The 18,366-nt window shown below is 38.3% G+C and overlaps 5 protein-coding genes and 1 long non-coding RNA gene across 10 annotated transcripts; 3 read left to right on the forward strand and 3 right to left on the reverse strand.

The window, feature by feature from the left end:
- Positions 1-245: 245 nt before the first annotated feature.
- Positions 246-1,437, reverse strand: LOC107268740 (translocator protein). The gene is made up of 3 exons (XM_015741792.2): positions 1,176-1,437; positions 641-853; positions 246-566 (listed from the first exon to the last, which is right to left on the reverse strand). The coding sequence occupies exons 1-3, from the start codon at positions 1,284-1,286 to the stop codon at positions 411-413; spliced, it is 480 nt and encodes a 159-aa protein (XP_015597278.1). The 5' UTR covers positions 1,287-1,437; the 3' UTR covers positions 246-410.
- On the forward strand, positions 1,360-1,764 carry LOC107268742. The gene is made up of 2 exons (XR_001537924.2): positions 1,360-1,494; positions 1,584-1,764. It is a non-coding gene; the product is annotated as an uncharacterized LOC107268742 (long non-coding RNA).
- Positions 1,551-4,240, reverse strand: LOC107268734 (transmembrane protein 120 homolog). Of its 2 annotated transcripts, none has more exons than XM_015741785.1 (6): positions 3,792-4,240; positions 3,447-3,565; positions 3,208-3,366; positions 3,037-3,129; positions 2,721-2,938; positions 1,551-2,658 (listed from the first exon to the last, which is right to left on the reverse strand). In XM_015741785.1, exons 1-6 carry the CDS (start codon positions 3,858-3,860, stop codon positions 2,252-2,254), a joined length of 1,065 nt encoding a protein of 354 aa, XP_015597271.1. In that variant the 5' UTR covers positions 3,861-4,240; the 3' UTR covers positions 1,551-2,251. The 2 variants fall into 2 exon arrangements, with proteins under 2 accessions (XP_015597271.1, XP_015597270.1); XM_015741784.1 differs by having other exon boundaries at positions 2,721-2,956.
- A 522-nt stretch (positions 4,241-4,762) lies between these two features.
- Positions 4,763-8,782, forward strand: LOC107268731 (cytochrome P450 315a1, mitochondrial). Of its 2 annotated transcripts, XM_015741780.2 has the most exons (8): positions 4,763-5,271; positions 5,346-5,569; positions 5,804-7,069; positions 7,169-7,359; positions 7,434-7,771; positions 7,830-8,054; positions 8,129-8,341; positions 8,416-8,724. In XM_015741780.2, exons 3-8 carry the CDS (start codon positions 6,615-6,617, stop codon positions 8,533-8,535), a joined length of 1,542 nt encoding a protein of 513 aa, XP_015597266.1. In that variant the 5' UTR covers positions 4,763-5,271; positions 5,346-5,569; positions 5,804-6,614; the 3' UTR covers positions 8,536-8,724. The 2 variants fall into 2 exon arrangements, with proteins under 2 accessions (XP_015597266.1, XP_015597264.1); XM_015741778.1 differs by having other exon boundaries at positions 5,346-7,069; positions 8,416-8,782.
- LOC107268723 (armadillo repeat-containing protein 5) lies at positions 8,631-12,270 on the reverse strand. Of its 3 annotated transcripts, none has more exons than XM_015741765.2 (7): positions 12,167-12,270; positions 11,521-11,808; positions 11,224-11,444; positions 10,425-11,144; positions 10,176-10,348; positions 9,845-10,106; positions 8,631-9,752 (listed from the first exon to the last, which is right to left on the reverse strand). In XM_015741765.2, the coding sequence occupies exons 2-7, from the start codon at positions 11,773-11,775 to the stop codon at positions 8,804-8,806; spliced, it is 2,580 nt and encodes an 859-aa protein (XP_015597251.1). In that variant the 5' UTR covers positions 11,776-11,808; positions 12,167-12,270; the 3' UTR covers positions 8,631-8,803. The 3 variants fall into 3 exon arrangements, with proteins under 3 accessions (XP_015597251.1, XP_015597252.1, XP_024941770.1); XM_015741766.2 differs by lacking the exon at positions 12,167-12,270 and adding an exon at positions 11,884-11,901; XM_025086002.1 differs by lacking the exon at positions 12,167-12,270 and adding an exon at positions 11,868-11,884.
- Positions 12,271-12,344: 74 nt separating this feature from the next.
- Positions 12,345-18,340, forward strand: LOC107268720 (active breakpoint cluster region-related protein). Its single transcript, XM_015741762.2, has 13 exons — positions 12,345-12,831; positions 12,946-13,426; positions 13,512-13,746; positions 13,840-14,119; positions 14,195-14,374; positions 14,443-14,658; positions 14,741-14,860; positions 14,943-15,187; positions 15,263-15,524; positions 15,606-15,888; positions 15,956-16,226; positions 16,313-16,484; positions 16,567-18,340. Exons 1-13 carry the CDS (start codon positions 12,718-12,720, stop codon positions 16,981-16,983), a joined length of 3,276 nt encoding a protein of 1,091 aa, XP_015597248.1. The 5' UTR covers positions 12,345-12,717; the 3' UTR covers positions 16,984-18,340.
- Positions 18,341-18,366: the final 26 nt, after the last annotated feature.

The raw sequence follows: 18,366 nt of genomic DNA on the forward strand, positions 1-18,366 counted from the left end.
TAATTCAGTTGTGAGCAGAATCCTGGCCGAACCTGTACCGTATCCAATACCTCTAACACATAAGATAAGGATTAAGTGAAGATAAAGGCAAAGAGAAAAATAAAGCAAAGACAAGAGAGAGAGAGAGAAAAAAAAGAGAGTAAGACGATTTCCCTTGGTTCAGTGACATATAATTTATCTGTCAATTTGAATGGTCGCAGATCATCCATTATATATATATTATATATATAATAACATACTCGTGGTTGATTAACCAATGTTTATTTCATATCATTGAATAAAGTCACATATACATATATTAACCGTAAAAATTGACAATATTTATTAGAACACCTCAGGTGTCAAGAGTAGACGTGTTACTACCTCTTTAATTGAATAGATCGTTTTCCGGCTGGACCAAGCTTTACGCTCTAATTGTCCCTGTAGATGACGTAGTTCAAAGCTGTTGCAATAGTGGTCCACACAAAATATGGAATTATCAAATAGCCCGCTGTACGATCCACTCTAAAAAAAGTTACACCCACAGCAGCAGTCGATCCCCAAAGTACTATAATCTCATACAGCGCCTTAAATATCAAAGAGAGATTATAATTATTATCAATCCATTTTCAATATCGTATCAGCATACTGATAACAGTACCAGTTTTAGGTTGTGCAATCCAAAGAAGAGAGGAGTCCACGCCCAGTTCAGGATTAAATTAATACCGTACAAGGACAGTGGTAATGCTGCATTTTTAAAGCCACCGCCGTTTATCCATACACGATAGGAAGCATATCCCATTGTACAATAAAGAGTTGTCCAAATTGGAGCAAATGCCCAATTAGGTGGCGTCCATGATGGCCTGTTTAGCGACTGTACGAAACAACAGTGAATTAATGTAAAATTCTATGTTTCTATTAAAAAAAAATAATTTTATTACGGCATCCTTGAAAATCATAAAGATCTCATTTCGCGGGTCTGTTGAAATGGGAAACCACATGGGAGCCCGTCATACCGAATCTACACACACTTCTTTTATGCTATACTTTTCCAGTGTTCTGTTAGAACGAACCAATAAGATGTTGGGCATAAGAAAGAGGTTAGTCGATTTCTGCCGTAAGAGAAAACCGCGCGATGATCACTATGAATGGGAATATTCTCTTTATCTCTGACGTAATATTTTAAAATTATTTACCTGATACCATGGATTTATGTTCCTTCGGGTAACGAAGCCACCGATCCATCCGCCTACATTTGGTAAAATGATTGCCCCAATTAACGAGGGATAGTGCGTTTTCACAGGCATCCTAACAGGTTAACGTACCTTGTCTATATCCTACGAATTATTCCGTTATCGCGGTACCACGTCTAATATATATAGATATCTTGTATGAGTATCTATATGATGACTATTCAGTTTCTGGGATGTATGTATGTACGTACATATATACATTAGTAGTGACATCGCAAGAATAAACTAGAAATAACAGTAGCGGCTAGTGCAAAGTTATAGTGTATGTAAAATTTGATTTCTTTTTACCATATTTCTTTAAAAAATGTTATGCAACAGTTTTGGTGATGCGATTTCTTTATTTATTTACAGATATTGTAATAAATACACCAGTATAAGTAATTGTAAAGAAACAAATAGTCTATATTGCCGCATCTGTATATGCGATAATAACGAGAACGAGATACGATCTCTGCCAATTATTGTAGGAGTTTCGATAAGATTCCTTTGGAATTTCTAAATAAAAATAGAAGCCGTGACGGTTAGTCGATTTTTTTCGTGTCTTTTATTCCGTTACTGACAGTAGCACGAACTACTTTTTTTCTTCTCTTGATAAGTTTAAACTCGTATGATCGTGGATCGTATGTATAAGAATCATGGTCGACGTTACAAAAACAACACGTGTTATGACACTTTACTGTATATTACACAATGCATTGCATTTTGCAATGCAAAATTGATCTGCGCGCTATGGACGATGAAAATGATTGTAATCGAGCCTTCGCGATTACTAGCGGATTGCGTCGAATGATTAATTACTTCGGAGTCCCCGATTCATATTTCAATACTTGATGCTTCGAAAGAACACAATAGCTCCCTTCTATATACACTGAGGAAAAGGAAATAAAAATACCTATCCCTTCGTATACGGCACTTTATGTCACGTAATTTTACCCTTTTCTTTTTGTGATGTTTCGACGCACTAAACGTCAATACAAGGAGTGTTTCTTGTCAATCGGAAATTTTAATTTGTATTTGATTCAGTCATGTTTGGTTGATTTGTTCTCTTCTTCTTTAACTTCTTTTTTGCGATCTGATTTCGAACTAAATACTCCGGGAAGATGGTCGCGGACTCGCTCCCGCAGCTTTTCAGGAATAACCATTATCGTGGTTATTACATTACCTAGAAACAATACCAAGAACATGGCACTAAGCACTGGCACATGCCAGGTTGCTTCTGGATGAGAGATTAGCACATATAATGTATAGGCATTGTAGAGCTGGAAGAAGTAGCCCACAAAAAGGAATGGTAAGAGGAAGGAAAGGCCTCGCCACATCCAGGAATGGAACCCTTCGATAGTGATGTCCATGTTGTGTCTTTCACCTAGTGCTTTCAAACGATAGAGAACACCTCGCTGATAACGGAATTGTAGATATTGTACAAAACCTGGGAATAAAAAAATTTCTATAAGCTATCACCTTCTGGGTTAGACTCAATTAGAAACTTACTTATATACACGTTGAAGTACATGAATTGCTGACGGAACGCATACCAAGGACCTGTGTTAGGCCAGACTAACAGAACACCGGATACTACAGTGGATAGGAAATGATGAAAACGCCACCATCCTTTTATTCGGGATCCATTTACTTTTAATATGCTTTCACGTATTGTTAAAGTACAGTAGTACCATACCAGCACAAACATAAAAATGAGCTCCAAAGTTCTGGAAGGATGTAATGAGCTTAGATGTATTTTTATTAATTTTGTCTATATTACTATAAGTAAGTGGTGTACCAAGGACAACAGAAATTTGCCTCTTACCTTATATTAGTTAGAAGATTGATCACAGACAATACAAAACCAATGACTGATAAGACCAATTTGAATTTCTCGTATTCATCTTTATATCGGAATCTATAAGAAGATAATGATTTGTCTCATAATGCATATTCATGTGGTATGTAAGTTATTGTTATATTCAAGAGAACTTACTTGTCATTTTTATTTAATATAGAAACATTAACATTGCCCAATATTATTTTGAGATATCTTCCATTTGGCTTTGGTAAAGTTTGTTCCATTTCATGAAGCTGTTCCTTTCGTCTAGTCATATCTTTATCTAGAGCCTTTCTGGTTTCACATGCATGAAGTCTAAAGAAACAAGAAACAATTACCATCCATCCTACAGAAATAACTCTCTAACTCTAAATATCAGATGTAAATGAACTTACTGTTTAAGAGATTTGGATATCACACCCATACGATATCTTTGATGTGAAATCCCCTTCAAACATTTTGCCTGTAGCTCTCCAACTTCCTCTAGTTTAGCAATATACTCTCTATTCAGTGTCTGCAAAAAAAAAAAGATTGGCTAACAAATAGAAATTATATACCAGATTGTCATAAACAAGTCTCATCAATCAATTTTTTAAAAAATTATCTAGTAAACCATTTAAAAGGAGGGCTACAAATCGTACAAGGTCGATAACCCAGAGGTAACTTTGCCTATGAATCTCATCATCCTCCATACATATTCTAAAAACTAAGCTCAATCTAAACCACAAGTGTCATATTACCTCCAGCTCCTTGTAATCCTGAGCCAAATCATTCCAATCCTTCAAACAAGTGTCCACATCGATGTCCATCTTCGCCAGAGGATCTTATGATTCTTCTGCCTTATCCTCCCAGATTCTGAGGTAAGCAGATAGGTAGATAAGTAGATGTCAAGACAATAAACCGCCTCGTAGTACTTCGATCCCAACGCGAATTTAATTCAAGGACAATCGACCGCAGCTCATTCACTGGCAGAGTATCGCACAAACTTAATGTGTCGCAGTACCGGGATACGTGAGACAAATTATTAATAAGAGAAGCCAAATTGTGCCGATAAGAGGTCCCTCGTCAGACAACGATTAATCTGCATTCATTCCACATGAACCTCGGAACGATTAAGCAGTAGCCGACAGTAGCGATTTCACACAAGTGTGGGACCCCTTGCGAGGTGCTTCTCTCTACTCAGTATATTTAATCAGTTTCTCACTTTTTACGTCAGATGGCAGGACGAACGCCATTTTCCGGCAGCTGTTGAGCCGCACCATAGCCGCACAAACGACCCTGAACAATGTTTCCAAGAGGCTACTCGTTAAATCTTATATTACATATATTTCCGATAATACAGGTAGTACATTCAAGTGTAACTAAACCATGGATATAAATGATTGAGATTTTGAGAAATAAAACATGTACTACAAAGGAAAGATGACAAGGATTTTTTAAAAGGAAAAACTCATAACGTTTCTTTCATTGAACACAAGGGGTAAACTACATAGTACTTTAATTCGATATAATACAAAAGTGATTCTTTGGGTAAGTAAAGAATTTCAATCAAGATATTTAAGCTTGCAGCTTTTTTATCTTATGCCACATTGTGTTATACCTAAATTCACAGAGACTGTATAGTAGCTATGTACAGGTACTCCAAATATTATACTCCAAGATATTTATAATAGCAGAAGCTCAAGAGATAGCAAGTTGAAACTGGCAAAAGGAACGTACACGTGCAACCGTATTGTGAGATATGCACATTTTTTGATGGTCAACGACCGGTCACGCCACGTCGATCTTTCAAAACGAATAGTTTTGCATTCGTTGCTCAAAGACAGCAAATACTTGAAAAATATAGCGCGATGTTGTATTTTTAACAACGATTCTCAGTAGTTTCATATAATTAACAGTCATGAAGTCTTTATTAATTAATACTTAGAAGTATCTAACTTCCATTACAAAGATCTCAAATGTCATCCAGTCTGCAGGGATTTGATATTGTATTGTATGTACATACGTAAGGATGTGATATTGGAGTGGCATTTGATTTGTCGCGGGATTCCGCGGTGAGATGGAGCTGGGTTGTCGTTGTAGCCGAGTCTTAATACATCCAATAGACCGATCGGACTTTAAAACGAAGCTGCTGCTTGGATTTCTTATCTATGCGCATAAGTGCGACTAAGTTATCTGTAAACCCATTGTTGGAGGGAAACATTATTTGAATAAAAAAGGGTAGGTATATCCGATTATTTAAATCCTATATAAATGCAAAGTATGATACTATTTTATAGAATATATTCTTGCAGGATACAATTTACAGAGATTGAGGCAATTAGTCAATTCTAACAAAGAAATATTTCATATTTTTTAGTAAAATTTCTTGTTAGTTGAAACAAAAATTGGATGAACTAAAATTTGAATATGCGAAAATTACACGCTTCTTTTGAAGTGACGTAAAGAAGCCAAATGGCACAAAGTCAACTTACTGATACCTTAAAGATATCTGAATAACGTTACCGGTAGATTTTAGGTATTACAAAAGTCATCTTTTATATCATAAAACTAATACCTAATGTCCTTCCCCAAAAATAGCTTTTTACATATTCCAAAAAGATTTGTCAATCCTTTGACAACTTTTTTTGTCAACCCAAAGTGTGATTTGTTATGACGGTCATTTATAATGAAATTTCAATAACTTTTCTAATATGCTATTTTATCGACATTATTTTGGCATATTTTTGATAGTTCTAAAGTTTACTTGTAGAACGCAAGCTAACGATATCAAGAAGGAAGATGCGCCACTTGGGAAGATGTTATGGTTCTACGAGTCTACGACAATGAGTTCCACATTATCATGTTTCGTTCCCTCGTCGCATTGTTTTCCACAGCAGCTGGGGAATTTCCATTAGACAGATCTCGAAATCCCCTCTGGTGTGACGTCGGTGAATAGAAGCCAAGGAAGGAGAGTAACTCTAGTCAAAATCACCGAAACTCCAGGCTCGCTCTTCAGTGCGAGAATATCCTTGCGAGAGGAAGCATCGGTGTCGCGTTAACGTTTGCTTTCTTCACGCTCGCTTTGGCATTTAAAAAGAAGCGAAGAGAGAGAGAAAGAGAAGAAGTTTTTTTCAAGTGATCTGAGAATATTGAAAAAGGATCTGGAATGGATACGGAGCATTTAGAAGTAAAGAAAAACTAGTGATAACGGCATTACTCAACGGTAACTCTAAGATCCTTCTAAAGAGAGTATAGGCCGAAGAATGTGATATATGATAGTCTTTCATGAATCAGCTGTTTATCAGGTGATTAATATTAAAAAGATTGAACGAAGCCACGAAAATTTATGAGTTGTCTACAGCGTCACACATTACTTCGTTTATTGTCAACAATGAAAAATGTAATCTCTTCGTCATAAGAAGCCGTATTAAATTCAACTCAGGGAATACAATTACCTAAGGGCCGCAGGCAATTATATTTTTTAACTAATTATATTATCGTTCCTATCGTGTTATGATAAAAGAACGATCGTCGTAAGGAGTTAGCATTGTTCCTGAACTTCATTTATTCTTTACGCGGACATGAAGATGTTGCTACGCTTCTCAGGATTTACCGGGCACAAAGAGTTCTCGAAAATGGTAGAAAAACCAACTTTGAAAAGAGTCTTGAAGAACTTTACATCAATGTCGTCGATACATTCGAAAGCAAGAATGGAAAACCCATGCGAGACTGTCGTGGATTCAGGAGCTTTGAGAGAAATGCCTGAACCTAAAGGACTTCCGGTTCTCGGGACTATTGTAGATCTGATCATTTCCGGTGGAGCTGCAAAACTGCACCTATATAACGACAAAAGACATGCAGAACTGGGCCCAATCTATAGAGAACGTATCGGTTCCGTTAAGGCTGTGTTCATAAATTCTCCAGACGAATTTCGCCGGGTCTTCCGCCTAGAAGGACCTAAACCGATCCACTTTTTACCTGAAGCCTGGACACTGTATAATGAGATCCGAAAGTGTAAACGCGGTCTATTCTTTATGTGTGTTCAATAACTTTTCTAAAGTCGAGGCTCGTCTTCGATTTTCTTATCGCCATTTCGTTCGTAGCCATTCTTTCAGATAATTTTCCTAATCAACAGGGATGGAGACGAATGGCTGTACTTCCGCAGAATAGCAAACAAACTTCTCTTGAGACCGAAATCCGAGGAATTTATGTCAAGACCATGTCAGAATGCTGCGGATAGTCTTGCCAGCAGATGGGAAATTTATAGTGAAAATGGAAAATTGATCCCGGAATTGGAAGCGCAGCTTTATCAATGGTCAATTGAAGGTAGAAATCTTAGGTAGCGCGATATGTCTAATAACAATAGGTCCTATAACTTTCTCGACTTGTAATCTCAATAGTGATGCTGGCAACCCTTATGGGAAGAAATAAGTGGGAGGAGTATGGTCCAAATATTATGAGGAAGAGTGAAAATCTGGCGAAGAATTTACATATGATATTTGAGTACTCAGCAACGTTATCATTGATCCCAGCGAAACTTGCCATGAGAATTAAACTTCCGATATGGAAGAAATTCGTGGGATCCATAGACGAAGTCATGGAGATTGTAAGGATCTTGGTTCCTGAGATTATTCGACTCGATGGAGACGGTCTTACTACAATGATATTGGACGAAGGAGTTCAGGGTGAAGATCTCGTGCGAATTGTGGCAGACTTGATTTTGGCTGCTGGTGATACGGTAATACACAATGTGAATGATATTTATATCAATATTTAATATTTTTCATTTTTTATAGACGGCCTATTCCATGCAGTGGGCACTATTCCTCCTAGCTAGTCACCCAGATGTACAAGAGAGACTGTACGAAAGCATAAAATCTCTGGACCAGGATGAGATACCAAAAGATCCATTTCTAAAGGGTGTCATAAAAGAATCTCTCAGGCTGTACCCCACTGCTCCATTCCTCACTAGATTTTTACCAGAAGATAACATCATTGGCGGTTATCGCGTAGCTAAAGGGGTAATTTTTATGTTGACTTTGTGTTTTGTAATAGAAATATTCCATTGTTTTTTTAAAACACTTATCCGCTTTAGGAACTTCTGCTGCTTTCGCTCTACTCCAGTGGACGCAACGATGCCAATTTTCCAGAAGCCAATGAATTCCGCCCGGAAAGATGGATTAGAACGTCTACAGGAGAATACAAAGGGGTCATTAATCCTCATGCTACTTTACCATTTGCACTTGGTGCAAGATCCTGCGTTGGACGAAAGCTAGCTGAATATCAAATATCTCTAACATTGGCGAAGGTTAATTTGATGAGAATTTAAATGCAGTATTGTGAAGTCGGTAATCCTAAATTGCAGTCAATGATATTTTACAGATTGTTAAAACTTTTCGTATGGATTGTACGAACAAGGACAGTGTCGAGATGATCTTGCATCTTGTTCCTGTGCCTTCAGAACCAATCCAGTTGTTGCTTACAAAGAGAAGTTGGCCGTGAAAAGAGATAAGGATCGTCACGATCTATTTACGTATATTCACGGACATAAATTCTACATTGCGAGTGTTCATCGTTAAAATATCAAATACTATTAATTTCATCCTTGACTCGATTAAAGTATTTAATTGGAAATCTTATGCATTTACAGTGCTATTATGCAATCAAGAACCATTATCTGAGGGACAATAACCTACGTGTTATGTACATACAATGAAATCGAAACATTAAAGATAACATTGAAAGCGTATAAATATGTTATGAATAAACCCTAACGTTGACAAAGTACCCCACTGACGATATCCTTGATTTCACCAAGAAATTCCGTGAAACCGTCACTCCTTGAGAAATCATAAAATGCTTGGACCCTCTCGGCCCTTGAAATTTTTGCAGTGAGGAAAATCTTGACACAGCAAGTTTTCAACTCGTAGCACTCATTGTTCCTGGCCCAGTTCCAGGCACGACTGAAATTCTCAAAATTTAATCTGGTAACAGAGAACTCCGTCAGGTTTTTTGAGACGTCGAACATGAGGAACTTATCAGCTAGTAACACAGCATCGAGAAGCGACTCGATTGTCCTATTATCAAAAACGTCACCCCTAGCCGCAAGGAGTAACGTATCCAATCCATCCTTTGACGTGTTCTTCAGCTTAACCCTCTTCTTGCCCGATTCCGAAAAACTACCCTGGAGCATAGCCGAGAAGAAGTCAGACTTCTGACAGAGGAAGTTTCTGCAGGCATCAACAGTACTTCCGTCGTCGAGTTCGAAGGTGACTGTTGAAGGTTTTAGAAGACGTCCATCGAATGATTCGGAGCAACTTATAGCAGTTGAACTAACTAGATCAGAAGCCCATTGACTCCTATCGACGCTATCCGGTCGTATCTCCAACGAATTGGCTAAACAGGATATAGAGCAGATGGCGTTCTCATGCAAGGAATGTTCCCGGTCAGCCAGGACACGAAATATCAATGATAGACCTCCATGATTGTTAAGAAGATTTCGCAAGCCGTCCCTTGATTTTATCAGAAACGGAATCGAGACGGCTACCATGAATCGATGTGATTCTTGACCTCGTACTAAAATCGAAGCAAATTCTCCGAGGGCGCCACCAGTTTCCGCCAAGGCACAAAGTTGTCTTGTATATTGTTCCGAACCGTAGAGTGTTTGAGCTTCGAAAACGAAGCCCTGCTTCAAAAGAGGTATTAGATACGTTCTATTTCTGAAAGAAAAATTATTTTTTTTTTAACATTTACAATTTTACTTTCATTTTACAATAGCACAGTTTATAACTTATCGTGGTCCCACTCATACCTTACGATTCTGGTGAGGATTCTTGAGGCCCGTGGACTCTTTGACATCCTTATATAAGTTGTCAGTGGTTCTATTGTAGATGGATCACCCAATTTTTCTATTGGCTCGTCATGATGACTCAATCTACTCAGTAATGTTAATGTCCAGGCATTAACGTGTTCGTTCGCAATGACCTTTAGACCCTTTCCCGTCTCCTGTGTTTCTTCCATATCCGCAATCAATGATGATGAACTTTTTAAAGATTCCACTTCCTCCTGTGGCTCTGTATATTTCAATTAAATTATATTAAACTTTATTTGTACACTCAATCAAAGTAAATACGACTCCTTACCTTCTTCATTATCTGCCCATTCATTGTCACTACAGACGGGACTGTAATTGTCCTCCGCATTGTCATCCACCTCGTTTTCGTAGAAAGGTAATGGCGGAGTACTTGGGGGTGAAGAACAAATGCTAGCAGCACTGCCGGGACTCCAATCATCTCGACGATAATCCAAACTGAATCTAAAAATAAGATTTTATGCAGTGACAATTGAAAAAAAAAGAGTGAGTATCTAGTGATCATGAAATGGTGACATACCTGCCATAATTTGTTCTGTTGTACTTTAAATCTGCTCTACCTGTGGAAGTGTCCCCAGGGCGTTTCTTGGATGCTGTTCTTTCCTCTGATTCTTTGGGTATTTCCAAAATCATTTGCTTCAGTTTTTTGACTAGTACATCCAACAGTCCATTTTTCACCATTATAAAAATACTCTGGTCATCGTAGACAAATTGAGCAAGAGCATGCAAGAGCATTGGGTGATACTTCTCGCACTCATCTTTCTTGAGAAGTGCTAACATCACGTCAAGCCCTGAACCAGAACGAATTTTCGCACGATTCACAGCTTCTCTGGAGAATAGACACAAGCTCACCAGAACTTCCCAGGATGGTGAATTTTTCATTGTTAGATCTATTACACATTCTACTGCTCCCACGCTACCTAGGATAGGACGACACTCTGCTATTTGACAAAGACTATGCAGGCACTTAATGGCCTTTTTATTTTTTTCCATGCAACAGTCAATAATGTATCTGTAACCCTGGACATCATTTTCTCCACGCATGTGATCGCCAGAACGCGGATCTAGGCCTCCTAATAATGCACACATTGCTTTTAGACATACTTCTACCAATTCTCTGTGCTTAGAACTGTTTTGTATCGACTCCTCCACAGCTTGAATGAATGTGGCGGTGATGTGTCTTATGGCACCTGATTCTAAAATCTCTTCTTGGCTACTTTCAAGCGAGATCCAAATGTTCCTGTATGAGATTTTTTATTATAATCAATAAACCTGTTACTCAATGGCAATTACTAAAAATCTCAATGGAATAACATTACCTTACTGCTCTGATTGCCATCAGACTAAGTGGAATATTAGATGATGATTTCAATACGTTTGAAAGAACTTTAACAACACCAGCTTCGCATAAAGTTGTTGCATGACAGCTGCATTCAGATAAATTTCCAATCAGTCTGCAGGCACGGCATCTCAATATGTTACCAAGTTTAATATTCTTAAGTATGGATACTGCATGTATGGCTATTTTTGTCCCTTGAACCTGAATAATAAAACATAAAATTATACAATATTAATGGCAGACTTCAAATACCAGAAGTCTGTTACAAAATACCTACCTCTTGTCTTATATGTGAAACCAAGCATGCATTAGCCAGGATACTCAGTAATAAATTGAGTATCTTGAACTTCTGGTAGGAAAATAACTTTATCAAGAGGCCCAGACCCCCGTCCTTAAAAAACTGTTTTGAGCACTTGGGATCATCCTTGATACGTTCTAAGCACGAAAGAATTCCACTCTTAGAGTCAGTTTTCAGATGTTTAGATAGTTCTAATATAACTGGATTCTTTAATTCCCCAATTTCGGATCCCATATTTCCCGTGACACATCGATATCTTCATGAAATCTTAATTAAAAAGGAACGAACATAACCATAAATTTGCTGCGCTCGTCCGATCGACGTACATATACAACTCCTTACAGTCCCATTCAAAAGTATGTACTGCCATCGATATATTTCCAGAATACATACATTTACACTAACGGATTTAGTTTCTCCGAATAAAATGTATAAATTTCCTTAATTTCTGAAAATCTTAATATTTCATCAGTATTGTTCATTGTCCTGGAATTTCTCCAGGAAAAATAGGATCTACAGAGCCTTTCAAATATCGATGAGGATCTGTACTAATTACCCATATCAGTGACTCAAATCCTGTTAAGTTAACTGTAAATAATTTTAGCATGAAACTCAATTCTCTTACCTATAGATTAATTTTCTACAAAAGAAAATGAACATTCAAACCCTCGAATTTGTCAACTGCTCTAATTAAAGCGATTCATAAACAAATAGCTCGGAGCTTTTCAGAGTTAGCTGGAAGGAATTATGGAGGGGGAGGCGTCAAATGACGCAAGAACACAGGACAGGCATCGGAACGTGACATCTATGCAGGAGATGTCGGCAAGATGACAGCGGCCGTACGACATTCGTCTCGTTTTATTGCAGTTCGGTTTTTCTGCTTATCGGACTAAGCATTGTGCGGCACTCAAAGAGCTAGTGGGCGTACATCGTACGCGACGGCTGTCTACGATAGGGTCCGATACGGACGAACGCCTCTTAGTAGGATTTTTTGGGCCAGCCGGGAAAATTAGGGCTACTTTGGCCGTAATAAAGTTGACAAGATATATCGTGACTGTTACTGATTATTGAAAACAATTCTCCTCTTGAGGTGCAATGCGCTTAGGAGTAGCTTGAAGTGACGGTAGATCCTCTTCGTCGAAAAAGGGAACAAGCTGAGAGTTTCTTGACGGAGTGATGAGCGTTTTCGGGGACTTCCAGCGTGTCTGGGTGCAAAGATTCCCGGACAGCGCCCTGCCAGCAGCCTGGGAGGAGGATGTCAGGGCGAACCTAGTGAAACATAAGCAGAAGGTATCAACCTAGTTTAAGATGAAATTTATGTATTAAGATTTGGAGCAGCATGGAAAGTAAATCGTAGGTCAGTTTTGGGAGAGATGTACTATCGAAGGTTTTACTCTGTAATAGGTTGCTGCGTTGAAGGAAGAATTGGAGAAGGAAGAATTTTATGTGGAGTATTTGCAAAGGCTACTGGCTGATGTTGAAAGACATAGACAATTGGCCAATGCTTCTTTTAATAATGATGATGCAGAAGTTAAGACTGCATTGACTGATCCACGGACTAAGAGCGAAAATCAAGGAGATGATAATAATCCACCAGATCCTACAAATCCTGTTAATCAACAGATTATAGAACCTTCAGCACCGCCACTTCCTGCCAGAGAGGATATTAGTAAGCTTCAAGACAAATGTGTGTCTGAATTAAGTTCCACTCTTACCTCGAGTAGGAGACCCAAGAGCGAAATTCCTGGTAGTCCTGATAAAGTACCTGTACTTAGGAGAAACAGTAATCCAGATGTACCCAGTAACTATGTCACAGTAATACAAGTGACTGGCAGTTCCAAAAAGGAGAAAGGTGAAGAGTCTGTTAAAGAAGAGGATGAAAAGGGTAAATATGTCAATCACAGTTCATTTAGATATTGTAATATTTAGTTAAAAACCGGAATACCTAAGAAAAGTTATTTTACAATTAGATTCTGAAAAAGCTGTAAATGAGGATGGCGAAGATGGTGATGCAGAGGCTTCTGAGGAAGAACCATATTATGATTCTGTAGCATTAGACCAAACTGGAGAATATGTATACATTGATGCTCGTGTACCTCCAGTTGGGAATAACAATAGTGGTAAAGTACCATTACGTAGGCCACCTTCACTCCCTGATTCACCTGGCAATCAAAGCAACTATGTCAATATTGACTACTTTATACAGTAAGTGATTATTTCTATCCAATGAGTCGAATTCTTTTATCACACTTCGAGTTTCCTTATGCAACTTAAATTTACAAATCTACTACTTCTCAGACACAGAGCAGCAGTGGATAGCGAGGATGAAGAAGGAGCCAGTACAGCTCCCCCAATTCTTTTACGTGCCTTGAGCACTGATAATGAAACTGGCAGTAGCGATGCAGAACCACTCAGTCTAAGCGAAGGAAGTTTAGAGTCTCCAACACCAACAACACCACGCAGACAGGATAAAAGCAAGGAACGAGAAGATGACAGAACATCAATGGTAAAGTGTATCATCAACTCCGTAGTAGACAGCGAAGCTGTATATGTGGAATGTCTCACCGTAATGCTTCAGGTAAAGTTTCACATTATTATTGCTCAACATTAATTACTTATTCGATTAATATATATTTACATTTTATCTCTACAGTACATGAAAGCAATCAGGGCAACACTAACTACATCACAGCCTGTTATATCCGAAGAAGAATTTGGTACCATGTTCTACAAGATTCCTGAACTTCATGCTCTTCATCAGAACTTCCTTGATGGTCTGCGAAAGAAAACAGAAAAGTGGGACAGCAGAACAACTATCGGTGAACAATTTAAGGTTGGTTACACTTTTGTACAATTATATTTAATTTCGTGGACTTTTCCATGCATACAACGAATCAACAGGTGATGGCTAGTAACATCGGACTCTATGGAGCATTTTTACATAACTATGCTCGTGCTACCGATACTGTACGTCGTTGCTCCGCCCATTCCACTCAATTTGGAGAAATTACAAGAGACATTCGACTCAGGGGTTTCCCTAAGGGACCAGGACTTTCTCTGGAGGACTTACTTCATAAGCCAGTAGCACGTGTCCAGAAGAATGCTTTAGTTCTACATGTAAATATATCCTGGTTCTGTATAATTTGTTTATTGATTTCATAGCAATTTAGTGACGTATATAATTTCCCAATGATTTCAGGATCTTCTTAAGCATACACCGTCGAATCATGCTGACCATGCACCTCTTTCAGACGCTCTGGCAATGACCAGGAATTTCTTGGACGAATTCAATATCATTCAAACGAAATCCATGTTCCCAGTATGTTCTGCAATTTTTTAATAATCACATAAATGCACTGATAACTTCAATTGATTGAGGATTTTTTATTCTTTTCATATAGAGTCATGATCGAGCACAACGAAGACTGGTAAAAAATTCCTTCGTGGTTGAACTTTCTGATGGCCACAGAAAATTAAGACATCTTTTTCTGTTTAACGATGTTATTGCCTGCGCAAAGTATAAGGCTTCTGGTAGGGATAAATTTACTTTTGAACTTAAGTGGTATGTTCCTGTGGCGGAGGCTGCGGTCTCTGAAGATGGTGTAGAACCAAGAGAAGCTAGTCCTGCCAATGTAGTAGCATTGAGGTACAGTCATTTTTTAAGTATACCTAAAATTTCTTATTAACTAGTTAGTCATTTTTATTATTAATATAATAATAGGTCTCAAGCGTGTACCGTGAGAGATCAAATTCTCTGGGAGGAACGTAACGACGAGAAACGCATCAGACTTGGTGGCAGGGGTTCTGAGAAAAATAGAAAAAAATTAGCGGAATTAGAAGCTCAGCTGGTATTGGCATCGCCGAATTTAGTCTTACGTGTTGCTCATAAGAGTCAGCACCGCGTACAGAATTCCTATACATTTTTCCTATCCAGTGAATTCGAGCGTTCACAATGGGTTGAGGCTGTTGAGGCTCTGCAGCAGGTACGTAGTCCATTTTGGCACTGTCAAATTAAGAATAACATAGTACAAATATTCTATTTTCTTTTCTTTTCATTCTACCAGGGTGGTCAACCACCAGGTCCGTTACCGCTGTCAATGTACGAGCTACAGGCCTGGGTCACTGCTTGTCGTACATATTTACAGACTGACATGGGGAGCTATCTGTTAAGATCAGGACGTGATGAAAGTCTTCTTCTGGGTGATTTGCATCTGACACTATTGGGACTAACGCCACCGGGTTTAGACAGACCTGGTGATCTGTACATCATCGTTGAGGTTGACAGTTATGGACATTACTTTAAACGAGCTAAAAGTCGCGTTGCTAGAGGTCAAGTCCCGACCTGGGGTAAGAATCTTATAGTACACCGTTGAAAGTAGTAAAAGTGGGATTGAATAATACAATATTATTACAGGAGAGACATTTGTCGTGGAATTAGAGGGTAGTCAGAATGTTAGAATCCTTCTGTATGAAGAAGGTGGACCGCGTCCTGTTCTTCGAGGTAAATGTACCCAACGACTAAGTCGATCCTGGCTTCAATCAGATCAAGTTGAAAGGGCTTTGAACCTGGGACCAGCGTCTCTGGATGTGGCCCTGAGATTTGTACCCAGTGAAGTTACACTGAGAAGAGTACCTTCCGCCAAGCCTCAAGGACTCTTTGGAGCAAAAATTCAACAAGTTTGCAAGTGAGATTCAAGTTCAGATGTAAAGTCAATCTGAAGAGTAATTATCACAAAAGTTATAAACTTATCACCTGTAATTTTTGCGACAGACGGGAAAAGCGTGACGTACCATTCATAATAACTGCCTGTGTCCGTGAAGTGGAAAGGCGAGGTGTCGGCGAAGTGGGTCTCTATCGTGTTTCAGGATCAGCCTCTGACTTGGCCAAATTACGTAAATCCTTTGAGAGCAATTCATACGAAGCCGAACAATTACTTAAAGAGGTAAAGATCATCAAAGTCATGATCCCACGTTATAAACTTCTTTATACTAATTTGATGTTTCTCCGATTGATCAAAATTCCAGGTAGACGTTCATTCCGTGACGGGTGTACTAAAGTTATATCTCCGTGAGATGCCAGAAGCTCTGTTCACAGACGCCCTGTATCCTGCCTTCCTGGAGGCTTATCAAACTGGCGAATTATCCAGAGGCGTCGCTCTGCGTCGAGTGTACGAGAGTTTACCCCTAGTGAACAAAGCAGTAATCGACTTCCTCTTGTCGCATCTGATCCGTGTGAACAAGCACGAAGGGCAAAACAAAATGTCCTTGCATAATCTAGCCACCGTCTTCGGACCAACTCTTCTCCGACCTGGCACAAATTCTCGATCGGATGCAAAGAGTCGTGATCCTCTGGCTGCTGGAACTGTGGACGTAATGGCGCAGGCTGGTATATTGTATTGCTTCCTACAAATGCATCTGCAACAGAATAATCAATCGCTCTAGTCGAAAGCGTTTCGTCGATCAACGGCCATTAGCGATTTCCTATTTGACGTCGCTTATCGGTATCGCATCGAACCATGGTTTTTTGTATTTCATATTTTATATTCCTTTTCATCATTGTTATATTTCTTTTTTCTTTAACTATTGCCAATAATATACTATGGTGGACGAATGAGTGGAAGGTGAATAGTAAATGAAGAGAAGGCAGCAGACGAGGAGAGAGAATTACCGATTTTACAATAAGCTATTTTATTAATCTCATAGCATAATATATTGCGAAGCTGATTTAATAAGGGGGGAAAAGGGGAGACAGAAGTATTACTCTGTGACGAACAAAAGAAACAGCTTTATACGCAAAAGACAATTGCGAGTGTCGTGTTATTTTAACGAATAATCTCGAAATTGACGACTTTTATGTTTGCCGGTCGTCATCCTATGCCAGGTCCTAGTGCTGGTCTCAGGTCCATGTGAAAGACGTTAAGAAAATTTCTGTAAACGCGAATAGAAAGACAATCTGTTGATCAAGTAACGATATACTCATTCTCGTGAAGGACATTTCGTATGAACTTCTTGTAAGACTCAATGCATTTTTCTAACTATCCTTTTTCTATTCCAATACGTGGCCTATAGGATCCATAATTACCTTTGTACTTGTACTTAGGAAAGTTTTATACCAGCTGTGCGTGACGATTGATATATGTTTTATAAATTATTCTTTAAACAGTTGTCTTAATTCCAATAATTATTTTTTATCTTTGCAAAATTTAAAAATCCAGAGCAGTTGGAACTTATCAGTTGCGTATTAATAATTCGGACGAATAATTAAGGAGAAACATGCGACTTCAAGTTCCAAAACATCTGGTTATAATAAATAAAAAAAAGAGAGACTGGTATATACTTATAAAAACCGTATTATAATTTCAAATGGAGTGACATTTTTACAAAGCAAGCAGAAGGCAACTATTTCTACGTGCATAAATTTTTGTAACCCGCCCATGTGTATTATATCGTATATATTGAATATTTTTAATTTTTATATCACATTAGATATACGAACGAATATTTGTATGTACATTCATATACGACATAATGTAAAGTAGAGATGGAGACAGAATGAAAATTCGAAAAAAAAGAATGACGATTGTCTTTGAAATGACAATCGTCACAATCAATAATCTTGACGCACCCATTTATCATCAGCCATCATTTATCCATTAGCAACGTCATAGATTAATAATGAAGACCAAGTTATTTTTTACTGAACGCAATCAAGCTAGCTTTATATGCAGCGAGACGGTGTACTGCCAAAAAAACTGGAGATTTTGAAATATGGAAATAAAAAAAAGTTTATAAACTTGTACGTTCCACGATATATTTTATTTACAC

This window comes from Cephus cinctus, unplaced genomic scaffold, assembly GCF_000341935.2.
Source record: "Cephus cinctus unplaced genomic scaffold, Ccin1 Ccin1_scaffold0581, whole genome shotgun sequence".
In the NCBI taxonomy this organism is placed as follows: domain Eukaryota; kingdom Metazoa; phylum Arthropoda; class Insecta; order Hymenoptera; family Cephidae; genus Cephus; species Cephus cinctus.